Genomic DNA, 20,163 nt, shown 5'->3' with positions numbered 1-20,163 from the left:
ATGTCCATGGACAGTCCCTGGAGGTCTGAGAACCAGTGCCTCCGGGGCCACGCGGGAGCTATCAACAGGAGCGTCCCTCCTTCTTTTTTGAATTTCCGGATTACCCGTGGAAGAAGGGAAAACGGAGGAAACAGATAAGCAAACCGGAACGTCCACCGGACGGACAGAGCATCCACCAGAGACGCCTTTTCGTCTCTTGTGCGAGACCCGTACACCGGCAACTTGTTGTTGTGCCGTGACGCCGTGAGGTCGATCTCTGGAAGACCCCACCTGTCCACCAGTAGTTGAAAGACGTCCTGGTGCAGAGACCATTCCCCCGGATGAACGTCCTGGCAACTGAGAAAGTCCGCCTCCCAGTTTAGGACTCCCGGGATGAAGACTGCTGATATGGCTGGGAGATTGCGCTCCGCCCAAACCAGGATTCGGGACACCTCTACGAGTGCCGCCCGAGTTCGGGTTCCTCCTTGCCGATTTATGTAGGCCACGGTGGTAGCATTGTCCGACTGGACCTGCACAGGGTGACCTTGGAGAACCCGATGTGCCTGCTGGAGAGCATTGAATACCGCACGGAGCTCCAAGATGTTTATTGGAAGCTCTGTTTCCGCCTGAGTCCACCTGCCCTGAAAGTGTGGACCCGTGACTGCTCCCCAGCCTCGCAGACTGGCGTCCGTTGTCAACAGGACCCAATTCGCCACCCAGAACGGACGACCCTTGTTGAGATGGGTCGTCTGCAACCACCAGGCTAGGGAAAGGCGAACCTCCGGAGTGAGCACCATCGTCAGGGATTTTAGACTCTGAGGCAGTCCATTCCATTTGGACAGGATCAATTGCTGCAGAGGTCTGGAGTGAAACTGGGCATATTCCACCATGTCGAATACCGACACCATGGAGCCCAGTAACCTCATCGCCGAGTGCAGAGACACACGGCGATTCTGCAGACAACTGCGCACCCTCAACTGCAAGGCAGAGATCTTTTCCCCCGTCACAAAGATCCTTTGCTGACCGGAGTCCAATAAGGCTCCGAGGTGCAGAATACTCTGAGACGGGATCAGGGTGGACTTCTGCCAGTTTATCAACCAGCCGTGCCGTTGCAGTACCGCAATGGTCAGGTCCAAGTGGCGTAAAAGGAGCTCTGGAGATCCTGCCACCAACAGAAGGTCGTCCAAGTACGGTAACATGCGGACTCCCTGCAGCCGCAGGGAAGCCGCCATGACCGCCATCAACTTGGTGAATACACGTGGTGCTGTCGCCAGGCCAAAAGGTAACGCCCGGAACTGGAAGTGATCGTTGCGGATTGCAAACCTGAGGAACTGTTGATGGCGCGAAAGAATAGGGACATGCAGGTAAGCGACGCGTCCTGTATGTCCAACGACACCATGTAATCCCCAGGTTCCAGCGCCAGAATGATGGACCGTAGGGTCTCCATCTGAAAACTCGGCACCCGCAAAGACTTGTTGAGTGCTTTGAGGTTGAGGATCGGACGATACGACCCATTGGGTTTCTGCACCAAAAACAGATTGGAATAGAAACCCTGGCCCCTCTGGGAGAATATAACAGGCACTATAACTCCAGCCTGGAGCATAGTGTGCAAAACCTTCCGCAGTTCCACGGCTTTGTTCCCGTCTGATGGAAGACCCGTGGTGAAGAATCGAGACGGGGGCCTGTGCTGAAAGGAGAGGGCGTACCCGTGAGAAACCACCTCGAGAACCCAAGTGTCTGTCGTGGTAACCCGACCAACACTGGGCGAACTGCAGCAGGCGGCCTCCCACTTTGGGATCCCCCAAAGGGAGGCCCGGACTGTCAGGCCACAGGCTTGTCATCGGGCTTAGGGGCCGGACGTCTGGTACTCCAGGCCTGTTTCCGGGGCTTGGCCGATTTTTTGGGGCCAGCCTGTCTGGGAAAAGACTGCGTCTTAGGCCTACCCTGGGCCCTGTATAGCCGAAAGGACGACGTATCTGAACCGGAAGGAACAGCAGCAGACGGAAGACATGCCGATTTGGCTGCCGCTAGCGTGGCTACGATTTTGTCCAAATCCGGACCAAAGAGGACTTCTCCATTGAAAGGCAAAGCTTCCAGGCACTTCTTGGAATCAGCGTCCGCCTTCCAAGATCGCAACCATAAGGTGCAACGAGCAGCGACAGCCGCCGAAAGAAATCCGAGACGCCAGGGTACTGATATCTAAGGCCGCCTCATTGATATAAGTGGCCGAGTCCCGGAGATTGCCTACCAACTCGGTCTGTTCAGCCGAACAGTCGGAATCGAAAGACGTCTCCAAATTATCAGCCCAGCACTCAATAGCTCTGGCTACCCAACAAATGGCCATAGCCGGCCTAGCTGACCCCCCCCCGCAAGGAAATAAACGAACTTTAGGCAAATCTCTACCTTACGGTCCGTAGCATCCTTCAAGGAAGACATGGAGGGCATGGGCAATCAGGCACTGCGGACTGGGCGTGTCACATGAGAATCCACCTGTGGAGGGGATTCCCACTTAGAAAAATAATTATCCGCAAACGGATAAGCCACCGCCAAGCGCCTCTGAGGCTGATACCGTTTGCCCGGATGTTTCCACGCCTCCTCTAAATGGTCTACTAACTGACCCGAAAGAGGAAACACTGTGGCGTCACCCTTAATATCCTTAAAAAAGGCATATTTAGATTTTGACACCGGAGGATTTTCATCCTCAATCACTAAAGCTGTGCGGACTGCCCGAATAAGTCCAGGAATATAAACCTTGGACCTAGCGTCCGACTCTTTAGTACGGAGAGGTTCCTGGTCCGAAAGATCCAGAATCTCCCCATCATCAGACGTCACGTCGTCATCCTCATAAGGAGCGGACAGAGACGCCACCGACCGCTTATGCGGCCTCAACACAGACTCCCCTTGTAACACGTCCGACAAGTGCTGTACAGAACTTGTCAGAGAATTAACCCACGCAGGCTCCTGAGAGACTTGGGGAGGGGAAATAGGGAGACTGTGTGGTACCATCAATTGTCTCGGGAAACCCTGCATGGGTGACGACACCACTGACTGCTGGGACAATCCCATCTGTGGGAACACAGGCTGCGGAGCTAACTGGCCCACGAGGGTTGTAAGCGCTTTGGCGAAACAAGCCCAGGGCGGCTCCTGTACCAGGGCCGTGACAGTAATTGGCTGCGCCAATAAATAACACTGCCAACATAGCCCCTCCGCGCTACCTTCCCCCTCCGCTATAGGCACCTTGCACGTAGTACACAAAAGCTGGAGAGGAAAGTCACTCTCAGACATGATGGTAAGTATGTGACTCCTCTCACTGATACTCGTAGTATAGTGTGAGACCACCCTGCAATCGCCGCAGCGCAAGGGCTTTAGCAGAAAAAGATCAGGGACAGTGAAAAGGCTGACAGTAGAAAATGAAAGTACAGGCAGCAGCGCTAGCAGAAGTCACATACAATGCAAAGAAAATCAATTCCTGCACTAACAGCGCTGATGATCAACTACGCAGACACAGAGCCTGGTAGGACACAGAGCTGCATACACAGACCTGACCAAGCGGAGGAGAGGTATGCCGGGGGACCCAGACCGCGATGCCACCGCTTCCAAGCTTCCAGCAGCGTTCGCCATGCGCTTGTAAAGATGGCCACCGAGGAGCATATAGGAGGCCGGCCTGGGGGAGAAGCGCTGCCACAGGGCCAGTCAGCACAGTGCAGAGAGGGCTGTGTGCAGCGGGGGAGGCGCCGGCTGTGCTACAGGGAAGGTGCGCTCCCCTGGCATGCAGTTAACCCCTGGGACGCCGCAGCGCTACCGCTCAGCCGCGGTCCGCTGTCCCAGGGGGGTAGTGGAAGCACAGGTTAGGTACCAGGCTCCACGCTGCAGCCAGTCCCCAGAGAGTCCCCTGCTTGGGGACCCTGGACCATGTTTCAGCAGGGACCCACCGCGGGACCCCGCTGCTTACCTGCTGCCCCCTTTTATCCGGCCATGGTCCCAAACATCTGGGGTCACCGCTAGCTGTGACCCCAGATGCTTACCAGCATCCCCGGATCGGTACCGGCGTTCTGGTACCGGCGGGGGTGTAGGGAAGACAGCATGGACGTCAGCACTGACTGTCCATGCTGTACTTCCAGATGTGCAGCCACAGCTGCATTGAAGAAACTTCAGGGGCTATTCTTAGCCCCCCTCTAACAGGTGCATCCGACTCCGGACGGGCACCAAACGAAACTAAGATGCCTTGGCTCGGGGGCGGGGTATAGGAGGGGGACCCTAGTGCATCCTGGGAGGCTGAAAACGTAACTCTATGGTGCCCCTTGCCGACGTCATCACCTATACCCCAAGGTATCCTGTGGATCCTGATGTAGAAATACAAATTAGAAATTTGCAAAACCAAAAATGTAATAAAAAAACATATGAAGAAAAAGTGCATTTTATATTGCCTATAGTTTTAGCCCCTTGCTGGTGACTGCTGTACATGGATTCCTAAACTACTATCACAATTAGATCTGTTCTGCACAACTAAAAACTTTACACGAGAAGTCATACTTACAAACATGATTATCTACACAGAGCTGTCTCAAAGACTTCTCATCAAAGAGGCAGAGAGTGCTCAGTTTCACCTGCCCATTTGCAGCACACACTTCTTGAAGACAGAACTCTTTGCTCTGACTAAGAGTGAGGAGACGTGGATTCCATGGGGGGTTGGCATCTTCTAAGAGGAACCTGAGTCATGAAACAACACAGGTGAATAACAAAAACATAATATCCACAAGACGTAAAGAACAGCACAAATATTAATACAATGCCGATTATTCAGATCTGAATTGGAATTCACATTGCGTAAAATGCTACAACAAAGTACAGTGAAACATTAGGGCTCATCAACAGTAGGTAAATTTAATAGGTATTCTCATAAGGACATAAACTAGAGTATAATATATCTTGGAGACCTTCAAAAAATACATTCCATATGGGTGTTAATATGCAGATTGTTAATATTCTTGTCAATATTAAGGTGCCCATACATCAGCGCCCCAAATTCCCCAATGCCGATCTGTGACCAAAATCGCCAATCCGTGAACATCGATGATCGGAGATCCGATGATGGAATGGGGAAATTCTACATGTTATATATGCCTGATTCTCCGATCCCGATAATTTTTTGGTCGGGTTTGGCAAATTACTGAAATCTAACATGTTGGATCGGTGTGCAGCAATCCGTTGCAGATGTATGGATCCCATTAGTGAATAGCACAAAAGCCAATATTAGTGTATTTCCAAAAGAAGAAGCTTTAATAATCCAAGCATGTTAATTGCATATTCCCCAAGCCATCCATATAAAGCAAATTAGTCAGTCTCTCTTAGACTTACAGAACATACTAATCTTCTGGGGAAACTGCTGACAGTCGGAAGGCGGAGAAACGCGTAAAGCTACATTGACTTCACATGACAGCCTAGTGTTTTAAACACTACGTATTACAATTTACTACATCATGGGAGACGCCTAAAAGGATCCTCCTAAAAGCTGCGTTATAGGAAGCCCAGCAGCCAGGCGGTAAGAGACTTCCTATGATTACCCTGGAGCAGGACCCCGTGGCTATATATGCGACTCTAATTACACTGTCTGACTTATTTATCTTACATGGATGGCCTAAAGTATGTAATTAACCACGTTTGGACCAATAAACTTACATTATGTGAGCCTATCTAACATAGACTGACTAATTTGCTTTATATGGATGGCTTAGAAAACTGCATGCTTGTATTAATGAAACTTTTTCTTTTGGAAATACACCAATATTGCCTATTCTGCGGTTTACTAACATTGACAAGAATATACGAGTATATTAATGGAATCTATTGTTTGAAGGTCTCCAAGTTATATCTGGTCTCCAGTTCATGTCCTTATGAGAATACTCAGGTAAGGTCCCATCTATATTTGTGTATTTTTTCATATTTTATGTCTGTAGTGAGACTGATATTTTATTATGCATGTTTTGTACACTGGCGGTGTGGAATTAATGTTTATATTGTATTATACATTATTGATTAAATGAATCTGATTCACAGCGTTCCATTATTTGTTTTTATGTTCTACATTGTGAGAGTTGCAGTAATCCCTCTCTTAGAAGCTGCAGTCTGTCAGATTGTTTTCAATAGCACCTAGGTGTATTTGGCTTTTCTAAATGAATAGGTTTTACCTCCAGTGCAGTTGATATATATTCACTGTACAATTTCTGCTGCTTGAACATGTCTTATTATGGTCTCTATGATAAATGCATATTCAGTGCTCACTTAGACCATACATAATATGTAGATACACCAGATATAGTATATACGGTGTTACATGCACATATTGCATTTAAGAGGATACAATTACTCTAGAGAACGAAGACACCCAGAATAACACACATCTTACCTATGGCCACACTACAGATAAACACATTACATAGTATACATGAACTTGAACTGAAGACAGTTCAACAGAAAGGACATTTAATTTCATCATTGCTTCACTTGCAGCATGTAAACACATATTCACAGGTCTAGACCATATCTGTGTCATAATGACGCCATGGTGACTAAAATATGTGTACTGACGACAGTTTGGTGTCAATATATCAATGTTTTATGGTGACATAGGCTGGATGGGCAGCACAGACGGTGTAATGGTTAGTATTACTGCCTCACAGCACTGAGCTTGTGGGTTCAATTCCCACCACGGCCCTAACTGTGTGGAGTTTGTATATTCTCCCTGTGTTTGCGTGGTTTTCCTCCGGGTGCTCCGGTTTCCTCCCACATTTCAAAAATATACTGGTAGGTTAATTGGCTCCCAACAAAATTAACCCTCATGTGTATGTGTGTGTGATAGCATGTGATATGGAATATAGACTGTAAGCTCCACTGGGCAGGGACTGATGTGAATGGCCAAATATTCTCTGTAAAGCGCTGTGGAATATGTGTGCGCTATATAAATAACTGGTAATAAATAAAATAATGGTGAATATATATAATATTTATTTTTTTTTGCTCAGGGGCTAGGGACATCAGCTATGTTGCATAATATGGTGGGAGCGCACTGTGTATATGATGCTGGTCTATTTGTATAATTTGCTGGCCACTGTTAGATATGAAGCTGATAAGACTCACTAGGTATAATTATAAAACAGCTGACTCCTAACATCTGGATACATTTGTCTATGCCTGGTTCTTCACATTTCTAAAATTGGCTAAGCCCAGAGAGAGCTCTTACTGAGTGAATGGTCCATTCAGATGCGTATGGGCACCCTGGAGGGTTCCAGAGGTAAAGGTGGTGAGGCGAAGACTTCCTTGTGGCAGAAGGCTGCATAGGGTCAGGTTCTTCTGCCTGATCAGGGACACACTCACTGGCAGCTCGGTCCAGTCTTGTAGAGTTATGCCAGGATCCAGAAGGATGCTCAGTTCCATTTTACAGCTGAAACATAAATCTAAACATGTGTCAACCCCAATCGAATAATGTATCCTATATGCCTATCCACACGTAAATACTATTAATGATGTGTGTGGTAACGATTTACAAAATACTGATTTCATTAGTTAGATTTTAAAGAGTAGATAAGCTCACTGTGTAACAATGAAGAAAAGACTTCTAATACTGTAACCATACTGAAAGTGATGTTTTAGAAACGGTGCATTTAAAAGACAAAATATGGGTACAGCATGCACTCACGGTATAAATCAGTGCCATTTAACATATCTGGCCTGTGAACCAAATTCTGTACTTTCCATTTGCGCAGCATTTTGAACACTGCTACACCGCACTGCAGACCTCCTGCAATTTACAGCTCCATACCACTGCTTTTACTAAAAGACAGTTTTAGGCTCAAATGTAAAGTCCCCATCAATGTGTATCGCTTAGAATTGGCTGGAAATCTATCCGGCCAATCTGAAAATAAGAAGACGCAATACCTCTAATATGTTACGTATTGAAAAGGTGAAAAAACAGGATATTGGTACTTACCGATAAATCACTTTCTCCGATTCCACAGGGGACACTGGAGTTCAAGACAGTGGGGTATAGACGGTGGTAGAGCAGAGCCTGGCACTTTAAATAATTTAGAAGTGTGACTGGCTCCTCCCCCTCTATGCCCCATCAGCCCCAGTTGAAGAACTGAGCCCGAGAGGAGACGGAGGACAACAGAAAAAAACGAGGAAAAGGAGAAGACCACAGAACGGAACAAGACCGACTGAAGGAGAACAGAGGAACCCACTGCAGGGAACACAACTATAGAAACCAAACAAAACGGCAGGTACGCAGCGCTGGGCGGGCATCCAGTGTCCCCTGTGGAATCGGAGAAAGGGATTTATCAGTAAGTACCAAAATCCTGTTTTCTCCTTCATCCACTAGGGGACACTGGAGTTCAAGACAGTGGGGACGTCCCAAAGCCAACCTCCCGGGTGGCAGCGCGGAGAACTTGCTGATCCCTTGGCCAAACCGAAACAGGGACCGCCAAGAACCTGAGGCCCAGCGGAAGCTGAGGAACAAGTGTCGTAGCACAGGAGACAAACACTACGCCTCACTAAACAGTCAAAGAAAATTCCACAACTTACAGCGCAAGTCAAAAGGAACAGAACAGCTGTTGAGAGAACAAACACAGGTGAGAAACGTCAGAATCTGTAATCTCAGCTGAAATAGACCAAACCGGACTGTTGGTGGCAGAGAGCCCCAACAAGAATCTATAGGAGAAGGGCAGTAAACGAACACAAACTCGAGAACCTTACTAGAGTCTAAACAGGCAGCTGCAGCAGCCGCAGACAGAAGAATCCCAGCACTGCTGGACATAATCGTATATATAAAAGTATAACAATACCAAACTACAGATACAGAGCTGATCCTGTCCACAGACTCCCAACAAGAGTATGCAGGGAGGCAAAAGACAAGACTGAACAGTAGCCCCGAACCATCCTTGAGGTCCAACGACAACAAAGTTGTTAACCAGTGGAAGGGCTAGACCATAGAAGTCTCCAACGAGTGGAGATCCCACTGGGCGTGAGACCGAGGCAAAAGAGAGAGAGAGAGAGGATTGAGACTACAATACCTTTCAGAGGGTCAGACGGAAGTACAACCCATTTTGAAAACAGGGATAAAACAGGAACTGAAATGCTGCCGTTAAAAAGAAAATAACAGACAACTTCCAACATGATGTAAGTGCGTAGTCAGTACCAACTGCTGGCCCGAACATAGTATGAAAACAACCAGGAACCTAACAGTAAAACAGCACGAATGCAACAGCCATCCAGGGAGAGCTATCAATATAGGGAAGCATCCCATACAACAAGGCCAGAGCCCTAGGACAACCATGTGAGTGTGATAAATATATCAACAGATACTGAACAGGAACCCAACCAGATCCCCTGCGCGGATCACACTTATGTAAAGATGTGCAATAGCCTATAGGTGTGCTTCGGTCCAGAACCTTAACAGGTTCTAGTAGAATAGTGTCGCCAATCCAATGTTGTAATTATGCACCACCCACACTCAAGGAAAACTCTAAAGTGTAGAGCCAACTGACTAAAAGAGCGGATGGCTGCTAGGACAGCAGCTAGGGTGCGTAAGGGAGAATAAAGCTATGTATGTCAGGTTGCATGAAATAGGAGCATCATCCGAGGCATTAGTAAGCTCTTACCTTTGAGCGACCAGAAGCCCTCTGGACGCTATGTAGAATGTCACTGACCTTTACCATCACACAGCAACCCGCCACATTAGGTATAGAGAGTAGCTTCAGTGGGCTAAGACCAATGCTCTACAGCACGGACTTCAGTCTGGAGATGTGCAGTAGAAAATACTGTGAAAACTAGCAAAAATATGAGATATGGTAAGAACTTACCCTTGTTATCTCTATTTCTACGAAGTCCATAGGGTTCCACAGGATACCTTGGGGTATAGGTGTGACGTTAGTCGCTGGGCACCATAGAGTTAAGCTTTTCAGCCTCCCAGGATGCACTAGGGTCCCCCTCCTATACCCCGCCCCCGAGCTAAGGCACCTCAGTTAGTTATCAAGCCATAGGCCGGAGGAGGAGAAGGAAGAGAGAGAAAAAAGATCTGGACACATACAAGAATCACATTCTCACCAGAGGGAGACGGAAAACCGCTGACCAGAGCAAAGCCCATCTGCAGCACAGGTGCGACAGGGCGGGAGTCCTGTGGAACCCTATGGACTTCGTAGAAATAGAGATAACAAGGGTAAGTTCTTACCATATCTCATATTTTCTACTTCAGGGTCCATAGGGTATCCACAGGATACCTTGGGGATGTCCCAAAGCAGTATCTTTAAGGGTGGGGACGCTCCTGTGCAGAAAGGAGAATCCGCCGCCCGAAGGAAGCATCCTGAGAGGCAAAGGTGTCAAACCTGTAATACCTCACGAAGGTATGGACAGAGGACCACGTAGCAGTTTTGCAGATCTGAACTGCCGAGGCACCACGTCGAGCTGCCCACGAAGGACCCACAGACCTAGTGGAATGAGCCTTCAGAGAAGGAGGAACCGGTAGGCCTTCATGAAGATAAGCTTCAGAAATAGCCATACGGATCCAGGCTGCCAAAGTTTGCTTTGAAGCAGGCCAACCCTTTTTACGGAAGCCATAGAGGACAAACAAAGCGTCCGACTTCCTAAACGAAGAAGTGCGGTCAACATAAGTCCTTAAGGCCCGCACAACATCCAAAGAGGCCTCACCCACGGAAAGACCCGGTGAGTTAAAGGCCGGAACAACGATTTCCTCGTTAACATGAAACTGGGAAACAACTTTTGGAAGAAACTCGGGCCGAGTGCGGAGCACTGCCCTGTTCCCATGAAAAACCAAGAAAGGGGGTCTACAAGAAAGAGCCTCTAACTCAGAGACACGTCTGGCCGAAGCAATAGCCAGAAGGAAAACAGTCTTAGCTGTTAGCCATTTAAGATCCACTGAGCCCAGTGGTTCAAACAGCGGTCCTTGGAGAGCCCTCAGGACCACAGCCAAATCCCAAGGCGCCACAGGTGGAACAAAGGGCGGCTGAATGCGGAGAACACCTTGCATAAAGGTGCGCACATCCGGGATTGTAGCAATCCTACGGTGAAACCAGACAGATAGGGCCGAAACCTGTACCTTCAAAGAAGCAAGGCGAAGCCCATGATCTAGTCCCGCTTGCAGGAAGGCGAGAATCCGAGAAACTCCCGCGGTGCATAACCTCTCGGTCGACACCACTGGAAGAACATATCCCACACACGATGGTATATCCTCGAGGAAGACGGTTTCCGAGCTCGCAACATGGTACGCACCACAGAGCTGGAAAACCCCCGGGACCTCAGCATGGCCGTCTCAACAGCCACGCCGTCAAAGACAGCCGAGTCAGGTCCGGGTGAAGACAAGGACCCTGAGACAGAAGGTCCGGTCGTAGCGGCAACCGCAGAGGACTGTCCACGGACAGACCCTGAAGGTCTGAGAACCAGTGCCGTCTGGGCCACGCGGGAGCTATCAACAGGAGCGTCCCTCCTTCCTGTTTGAATTTCCGGATTACCCGTGGAAGAAGGGAGACCGGAGGGAACCGGTATGCGAACCGGAACGTCCACCGGACGGACAGAGCATCCACCAGAGACGCCCCTTCGTCTCTTGTGCGAGACCTGTACACCGGCAACTTGTTGTTGTGCCGGGACGCCATGAGGTCGATCTCTGGAAGACCCCACCTGTCCACCAGCAGTTGAAAAACGTCCGGGTGCAGGGACCATTCCCCCGGATGAACGTCCTGGCGACTTAGAAAGTCCGCCTCCCAATTAAGCACTCCCGGGATGAAGACCGCTGATATGGCCGGAAGATTGCGCTCCGCCCAAACCAGGATCCGAGAGACCTCTACGAGAGGTGCCCGACTGCGAGTTCCGCCTTGCCTGTTTATGTAGGCCACGGTGGTAGCGTTGTCCGACTGGACCTGCATCGGGTGACCCTGGAGAAACCGATGTGCCTGCTGGAGAGCATTGAAGACCGCACGGAGTTCCAAGATATTTATTGGAAGCTCCGCTTCTGTCGGCGTCCACCTGCCTGGAACAAGTGTGGACCCGAAACTGCTCCCCAGCCCCGAAGACTGGCGTCCGTTGTCAACAGGACCCAATTTGGAACCCAGAACGGACGTCCCTTGTTGAGGTGGGTCGTCTGTAACCACCACGCAAGGGACAGGCGAACCTCCGAGGTGATAACAATCGTCTGGGACTTCAGAGACTGAGGCAGCCCGTTCCACTTGGACAGGATCAGGTGCTGCAGAGGTCTGGAGTGAAACTGGGCGTATTCCACCATGTCGAACACCGACACCATGGAGCCCAGTAACCTCATCGCCGAGTGTAGGGACACCCGGCGGCTGTGCAGACAACTGCGCACCCTTGACTGTAAAGCAGAGATCTTGGCCTCCGTCACTAAGATCCTTTGCTGTCCCGAGTCCAATAAGGCTCCAAGATGCAGAATCCTCCGAGACGGGATTAGAGTGGACTTCTGCCAGTTGATTAGCCAGCCGTGCCGTTGCAGCAGTGCAATGGTCAAGTCCAAGTGGCGTAACAGGAGCTCTGGAGATCCTGCCACCAATAACAGGTCGTCCAAGTACGGTAACATGCGGACTCCCTGCAGCCGCAGAGAAGCCGCCATGACCGCCATCACCTTGGTGAAAACACGTGGTGCTGTCGCCAGGCCAAAAGGTAACGCCCGAAACTGGAAGTGGTCGCTGCGGATTGCAAACCTGAGGAACTGTTGATGGCGCACAAGAATAGGGACATGCAGGTAAGCGTCCTGTATGTCCAATGACACCATGTAGTCCCCAGGTTCCAGCGCCAGAATGATGGACCGTAGGGTCTCCATCCGAAACTTCGGAACCCGCAAAGACTTGTTGAGTGCTTTGAGGTTGAGAATCGGACGATACGACCCATTGGGTTTCTGTACCAAAAATAGATTTGAATAGAAACCCTGGCCCCTCTGGGAGAATGGAACAGGCACTATAACTCCAGCCTGGAGCATAGTGTGCAATACCTTCCGCAGCTCCGTAGCCTTGTTCCGGTCTGATGGTAGACCCGTGGTGAAGAATCGAGCCGGGGGTCTGTGCCGGAAGGAGAGGGCATATCCGTGGGAAACCACCTCCAGAACCCAAGTGTCTGTCGTAGTGGCCGACCATCACTGGGCGAACTGCAGCAGGCGGCCTCCCACCCTGGGATCCCCCAAAGGGAGGCCCGGACCGTCAGGCCGCAGGCTTGTCATCTGACTTGGGGGCCGGACGTCTGGTACTCCATGCCTGCTTCCGGGGCTTGGCCGATTTCTTAGGGCCAGCCTGTCGAGGAAACGACTGTGGTTTGGGCCTGCCCTGGGCCCTAGATGACCGAAAGGACGATGGTCCAGAACCAGAAGGAGCAGTGGCCGACGGGAGACAAGCCGATTTGGCTGCCGCCAGCGTGGCCACAATCTTATCCAGATCCGGACCGAAGAGAACTTCTCCGGTAAACGGCATCGCGTCCGGACCCTTTTTGGAATCTGCGTCCGCCTTCCAGGATCGCAGCCACAAGGTGCGACGAGCAGCCACCGCTGCTGAAGAAATTCTAGACACCAGAGTACTAATGTCTAGGGCCGCCTCGTTGATATAAGTGGCCGAATCACGGAGATTACCAATCAACTCCGCCTGTTCGGCCGGACAGTCGGAATCAAAAGAAGCCTCTAATGAATCCGCCCAGCGCTCCATCGCTCTGGCAACCCAGCAAATGGCCATAGCCGGCCGTGCTGCCCCCCCCGCAAGGGAATAAGCGGACTTCAGGCAGATCTCCACCTTGCAGTCCGTAGCATCCGTAAGGGAGGACATAGATGGCATCGGCAATGTGGCACTACGGACAAGACGGGTCACGTGAGAATCCACCGGTGGAGGAGATTCCCACTTTGCAAAATAATTATCCGCGAACGGATAAGCCACCGCCAGGCGTCTCTGCGGCTGGTATCTTTTGCCAGGCTGTTTCCACGCCTCCTCTAAATGGTCCACCAACTGACCCGAAAGAGGAAAGACTGTGGCATCGCCCTTCACATCTTTGAAAAAGGCATACTTAGATTTAGCAGCCGCTGGGAGAACTTCGTCCTCAATCACCAAGGCTGTACGGACCGCCCGAATAAGTCCAGGAATATATACTTTGGACTTAGCATCAGCGTCCTTAGTATGGAGAGGTTCCTGATCGTAAGGATCCAGAATCTCCCCATCATCAGACGTCCCCTCGTCATCCTCATAAGGAGCCGACAGAGACGCCACCGGCCGTTTATGCGGCCGCATCACAGACTCTCCTTGCAACACATCCGACAAGTGCTGTACAGAACTCGTCAGGGAGTTAACCCACGCTGGCTCCTGAGAAACCGGGAGCGGGGAAGTAGGGAGACTGTGGGGTACCACCAATTGTCGTGGGAAACCCTGCATGGGTGACGACACCACTGACTGCTGGGATAAACCCATCGGTGTAAACGCGGGCTGCGGAGCTAACTGGTCCACTAAGGCTGTAAGCGCCTGAGCGAAACAAGCCCAGGGCGGCTCCTGTACCGGTGCTGTAACCGTAAGAGGCCGCGCCATGGACAAACACTGCCGGCAAAGGCCCTCCGCGCTACCCTCCCCCTCCGCTAACGGTACTTTACACGTAGTACACTGTAGCCGGAGGGGAAAATCACTTTCGGACATGATGGCACCACGTATGTGACCTCTCTCACCAATTATATCTTAAATAGGCGAGAGACCACCCTGCAGCACCGCACCGCAAGGGCTTAGCAGAAAGAACAGGGACAGTAATAAAGCTGACAGTTTAGAGAAAAGTTACAGGCAGCAGCGCTAGCACAGTCACATACAATGCAAAGAAAATCAATTCCTGCACTAACAGCGCTGATCACTCAACTACGCAGACCCAGGGCCTGGTAGGACACAGCGCTGCATACACAGACCTGACCACAGCGGAGGAGAGGTATGCGGGGGGACCCAGACCACGATGCTTCCTTCCAGGCTTCCAGCAGCGTTCACCATGCGTTCTGGAGAAGATGGTCGCCGAGGAGCAGAGAGGAGGCTGGCCTGGCCACAGGACCAGTCGGCAGCGTGCAGAGAGGGCTGTGTGCAGCGGGGGAGGCGCCGGCTGTGAGACAGGGAAGGCGCGCTCCTCTGGCATGCATTTAACCCCTGGGACGCCGCAGCGCTACCGCTCTGCTGCGGTCCGCTGTCCCAGGGGGTAGTGGAAAGCGCAGGTTGGTCGCCTGGCTCCACGCTGCAGCCAGTCCCCAGGGAGCCCCCTGCCTGGGGACTTAGGACCATGTGACCAGCGGGGACTCACCGCGGGACCCCGCTGCTTACCTTTGTCCCCCTTGGATCCGGCCATGGTCCGGAACATCTGGGGTCTCCGCTAGCTGTGACCCCAGATGCTCACCAGCATCCCCGGATCGGTACCGGCGTTCTGGTACCGGCGGGGGTGTAGGGAAGACAGCATGGACGTCAGGACTGACTGTCCATGCTGTACATCCAGATGTGCAGCCACAGCTGCACTGAAGAAAGCTTCAGGGGCTCTTCTAGCCCCCACTCCGACAGGTGCACCCGACTCCGGCCGGGCACCAAACTAAACTGAGGTGCCTTGGCTCGGGGGCGGGGTATAGGAGGGGGACCCTAGTGCATCCTGGGAGGCTGAAAAGCTTAACTCTATGGTGCCCAGCGACTGACGTCACACCTATACCCCAAGGTATCCTGTGGATACCCTATGTACCCTGAAGTAGAAATTTTAGTCGAGACAAGAAGGTCGTAGAACAGGACTCTATACCTGAGCCTGTTCCATTAGAGACGTGTATCTGTATAGCCGTGTTAGATTATACATACACCCCAAAAACGGTCTGCTAGTTTAAGTATCCTTGCATAAATATTTCTAATGGTGAAGTGCGTATTATGCCCACCAGTCTAATATAACTCAGGTCTGACCCTGCCTATATCGGCAAGTGGCCCTAGGCCTTCCAGATATGAATTGTACCTAAGGGCACATTAGACCCATTTTATTGAGATATGCTACAATAATATGGAGTGCCGGAAGCGATACTGAGAAGAGTACCTGTACTTAGACATAGAACGAGTTGGTTATCCCAAGTAAAGAAGGGAGATATCAATAGTGATAACCCCAGTAGTTTAAACAAAAAACAGGTTTTTGTTTCCCAATTATTAGGAAATATTCATACAAGGAATGGGCGTCTTACAAGTTTACTACCCAGTGCATCACTGTAATGATAATAGGTCCCCCGAAACGGGGCGCCGTATAAACTGGCAGGAACGGAACTAGAACTCCAGGAGGGTGGAAGTACATAACTTTATATACATGTGACATGTCTAGGATCCATACTAGAAGCAATGCCTTAGAGAATTGTGACTATCACCATGTAAGCTGCAGCACATGACTCTAGTTTATAGAGCCACCATATAATATTAATATGTATGTATGTAGCCTACAGCTTCTGGTAATCCCAGGCAGCTTCCCTTGTGTGGATTATAGGTAAACCTAATGATTGTGGAAGTATAGGCATTCTACCCATATACACAAATATATATATGTATATGCACACAAAACCCAACCCCCAGGGAGAGATAGTGTAAAGCGTATTCATTATACAAACTACCGCATCAGGAGAGTCCAGCCTCCAATCGCAGCCTCCTTCTATCAATATGCTAGGTATTAGACATAAATTGATAAGAACAGATCCTACCCCTGCTCCTACTGTAAGGATAAGAAGCGATATCCACAAATGGATACGCGTACCTACATACAAATTTAGTAGGTGACGTAACATTTTAAAATTAGAACATGAGCAATAATTGAAGCCATGGAAGGAACTGAGCCCAAGGAAAAAATCACTCCAGCATGTGTGTTATACAGCAGGGCTAGTATAAAATACAATATACATACATAGACTGCTCATGTGCCGCGGGTGGCCGTCATTCTGCTACGGCGTAGGGGCAGGATATTTTAGCAGTGTGCTGTCCCAGACTGGTTTCGATCCTGGGACCCTTCTGTTACTGGCGTGCTCACCTTATCAGGTGAGCCATCTTAGCGCCAGATGAACCCATTTTTTTAAGTGGGAATCAACAGGAAGACCCCAACCCTTGCTGAAGCACTCGCAGTGTGGTAGGTGTAAGGGACCCGCGCTAAAGCACTTCCTGCTGCAGGTAGTGCCTGAGCTATACTGCTTGTGTGCAGTAGTAACTACTGTCCTTAAAAGGGAAGCAGGGGACGCTGTTTGATCATGAAATACCGCGTTGTGTGTGTGCAAACTGCTACACTTCTCAGAATAGCGCTGCTAGCCCCCTTAATCGTATAAGCGGAGTAGTTGAAGGTCCGGTCAGTGGCGGGAATTCGGGGAGCAATCAAGGCTCCTGACGCAAAACTGCACATAAACCAACGTCTCTCCTGCAAGACAGGAGAGGGGCTAACTCACGGGAGCACTGAAGTTGTGCTGCTGTGGCAGCAGTGTGACGTCATACAGCGCTGCATTGTATAACGTAAGGCTATTAGCTCTATGCTATGCAGTAGCTAACAGGGAAGCCTGCTCAGCCCAGCCAGGAGCTGCGGGACGCGGCGTCTCCTCCTGATATTTAGATGAGGAGAGATGCTAATAGCTAAGGCAGTGCTGCCAGCACATGGAGAACATACAAACTCCACACAGAAAGGGCTGCGGCGGGATCCGAGCCTTGCGCTGGTACTATTAGCCTGTTACTATAGACTAGGGATAACAGGGAAGCCTGCTCTGAGGAGAGCTGCTAAATAGCCACGGCAGTGCTTGTGCTTACTCCCTTGCGGCGTACATGCTATGCTGGTACCTGTAGTTCTTCTACTGTGGATGCTTCCATGTGCTGCAAAACAAGCTGTAGCATAGGGACACCTCCCAGGACTGGCCGGCTGCACAGGACAGGCAGCTGCTGTGTGTAATCTCTCCCTGATGGGACACACTTGTGCCTGCCTACCTCCTAAGCTGGAGATACCCTAGCCCGCCTGTTATAGTGGGCACAGCCCAGTTGGAGTGCACTTAACCGGAGAGTAAATCCAGAAGCCTTGCATAGCGGGTGCACAGGGTGGGAGGGTGAGCGGTGCAACGGGGACCTAAACGCTGCCATCGCGCCACTCCCCATAATCAGAGACCCGGACACTGACCACTATAAGCCGTGGTGGGTCTCTCTCAATAAGCTCCTTGCTGATAGAGGAAATGGTAGGCGTCCGCATGCGGCAGGCGTTCAGCGCGCCTACCCCAGCGCTACACATGTACCTTCTGTAGCGAGGAGGACCCGGACCCAGCCGGTTTCAGCTACGATGGTCTTAATATGGCAGAAGAGGGAGAGCCCGACTACAAATGGCGCCGCTAGATAAGCAGGACGCGCCATTCGGAATGGGCGGCTGATGCTATGGCCGCCGGTAATAAGCTCCACCCCCGCTAGCCGGGACCGCGATGTCCTGTCAGCGTTACATTAGTAACTGGCCGACTATGGATAAGCCCTAGACCCGGACGCTGCCTGCTGAGAGCAGCGGCGGGTGCTGGAAGGAGCCATTAAGTCGCAACAGCCACTGCAGCGTGTTCTTCTGGTCCACTTACCACCTTCTGTTACCCGATAAGGGACTCGGGTGCGTGCGGGGGGATGGTCAGGTCTCCTAACAGTGACATTATGTCACTGAGCCCAGCTATGCATCCACTGCTCCTGCTATCAGGAGCAGTGGTTATACTTACAACAGCTGCGGCCGGGATGCTGGGCTGAGGGGGCGGCGAGGAACCCGGACACATGCCGGTGTCAGCAGTGGCGGGTCCTCGCAGAGTCCGATGACTCCAGGTGTGTGCCCCCTCCTCTAGGTCACCGGACACAGGCTGCAGTAGCCGTGTGGTGCCTTTCCCGGCGGCTCCCACGTAGCACGCAGGCTGCCACAGTAAGCAGTCTGCCTGTCCTCAATGCTTGTTAATAAAAACACTAAAAATAAATAAGAAAGGCTGGAGACAGCCTGATGTGCGACCGGCTCTCTCGGGCACATTCTAAAAACTGGGGCTGATAGAGGGGGAGGAGCCAGTCACACTTCTAAATTATTTAAAGTGCCAGGCTCTGCTCTACCACCGTCTATACCCCACTGTCTTGAACTCCAGTGTCCCCTAGTGGATGAAGGAGAAATAAACAACTTCATTATCATTTGGTTGCAATATTTTGAATGAATATAGTAGGGCAAAATAAACAAGTAATTAGATTAATAGTCAACTACTATTTATTAATTATTTTAAGTAGTAAATATGAAGAATTCTGCTATTATTGTAGTAAGGTTTGGGTAGTGTACCGGAATATTTAATTATATCGGGCGTCCCAGGTATGTGACATACGGTTTGTCATCTCAGGCGCTTTTCTATTAATAGGTTATTGTTGGAGAGCTGGACTAACGATATTTTATATAGAGGAAGCCGTTCACGTGGGATCTAATAACAGGAGTATACATATCTTTTATAAACAACTGTGCATGGACGGACATAACTAATTTGCTAACTGTGATGTCAACTTAAATTAGATAACTTTTTGAAATTTTAGGCAGTTGCTTTAGCACTGCATACATGTACACTGCACAAAGACATTTATTATCATTGCAATCATTATTAATTCCCCACAAAAGAAAGAACTAGGTTAATCATTTTATTTTTAAAAAAAATAATGGTAAAGATGTAGCGACTTTCGTCCTCTGCCGTACCAATCTCGTGATAGAACCAGTCCTGCACTGAATAATATATATAGGAAAGTAACATTAGAAGTAAAGTTACTGCATTATTCAGCAAATGACTTCTGTTACATGGTATGATAGTGTAAGGGCAGGCAGAGGTGCATTGTGTGCAGGATTGTTATGTTTAATCTGAGTACTACGGTATGCATACCTCCAGGAGGGACAGAATGCTCTGTTCCTGGACTTCCCTCTTAATTTATGATTGCCGACACCTGTGTTGAATTAGTTTATTGATAAGAAAGGCGATTCAATACAGGTGATGGCAATCATAAATTAAGAGGCAAGTCCAGAAACAGAGCATTTTGCCCCTCCTGGAATGGGTCATGTTGGGAGGTAGGCAGTATGATATACCTCTGCCTTGGGCAATCTGTGGGATCTCCAGCTACTGCTCATCTGGCACCCCCAGCAAGCTCTGCAGACAGAGCCAGAGGCTCA

The 20,163-nt window shown here is 50.2% G+C and overlaps 1 protein-coding gene across 3 annotated transcripts in view; it reads right to left on the bottom strand.

The window, feature by feature from the left end:
* The window catches only part of SPG11 (SPG11 vesicle trafficking associated, spatacsin), an 81,117-nt gene that overhangs the window by 60,722 nt on the left and 232 nt on the right, over positions 1 to 20,163 (bottom strand). Inside the window, exons 1-3 of one of the 3 annotated variants that reach the window (XM_088452815.1) lie at positions 20,080 to 20,159; positions 7,220 to 7,433; positions 4,517 to 4,689 (exon numbers count right to left, since the gene is read on the bottom strand). In XM_088452815.1, coding sequence (XP_088308941.1) covers positions 4,517 to 4,689; positions 7,220 to 7,413 — 367 coding nt within the window. In that variant the 5' untranslated portion in view covers positions 7,414 to 7,433; positions 20,080 to 20,159. Of the gene's footprint in view, positions 1 to 4,516; positions 4,690 to 7,219; positions 7,434 to 20,079; positions 20,160 to 20,163 lie in introns of those variants that run through there. The other 2 variants (XM_088452813.1, XM_088452814.1) reach the window with 2 other exon arrangements.

Source organism: Taudactylus pleione, unplaced genomic scaffold (assembly GCF_031769625.1).
Source record: "Taudactylus pleione unplaced genomic scaffold, aTauple2 ptg000556l, whole genome shotgun sequence".
Classification (NCBI taxonomy): Eukaryota; Metazoa; Chordata; class Amphibia; order Anura; family Myobatrachidae; genus Taudactylus; species Taudactylus pleione.
Note: the sequence above shows the minus strand (reverse complement) of the source record. Positions and strands in the feature narration are given on the sequence as shown.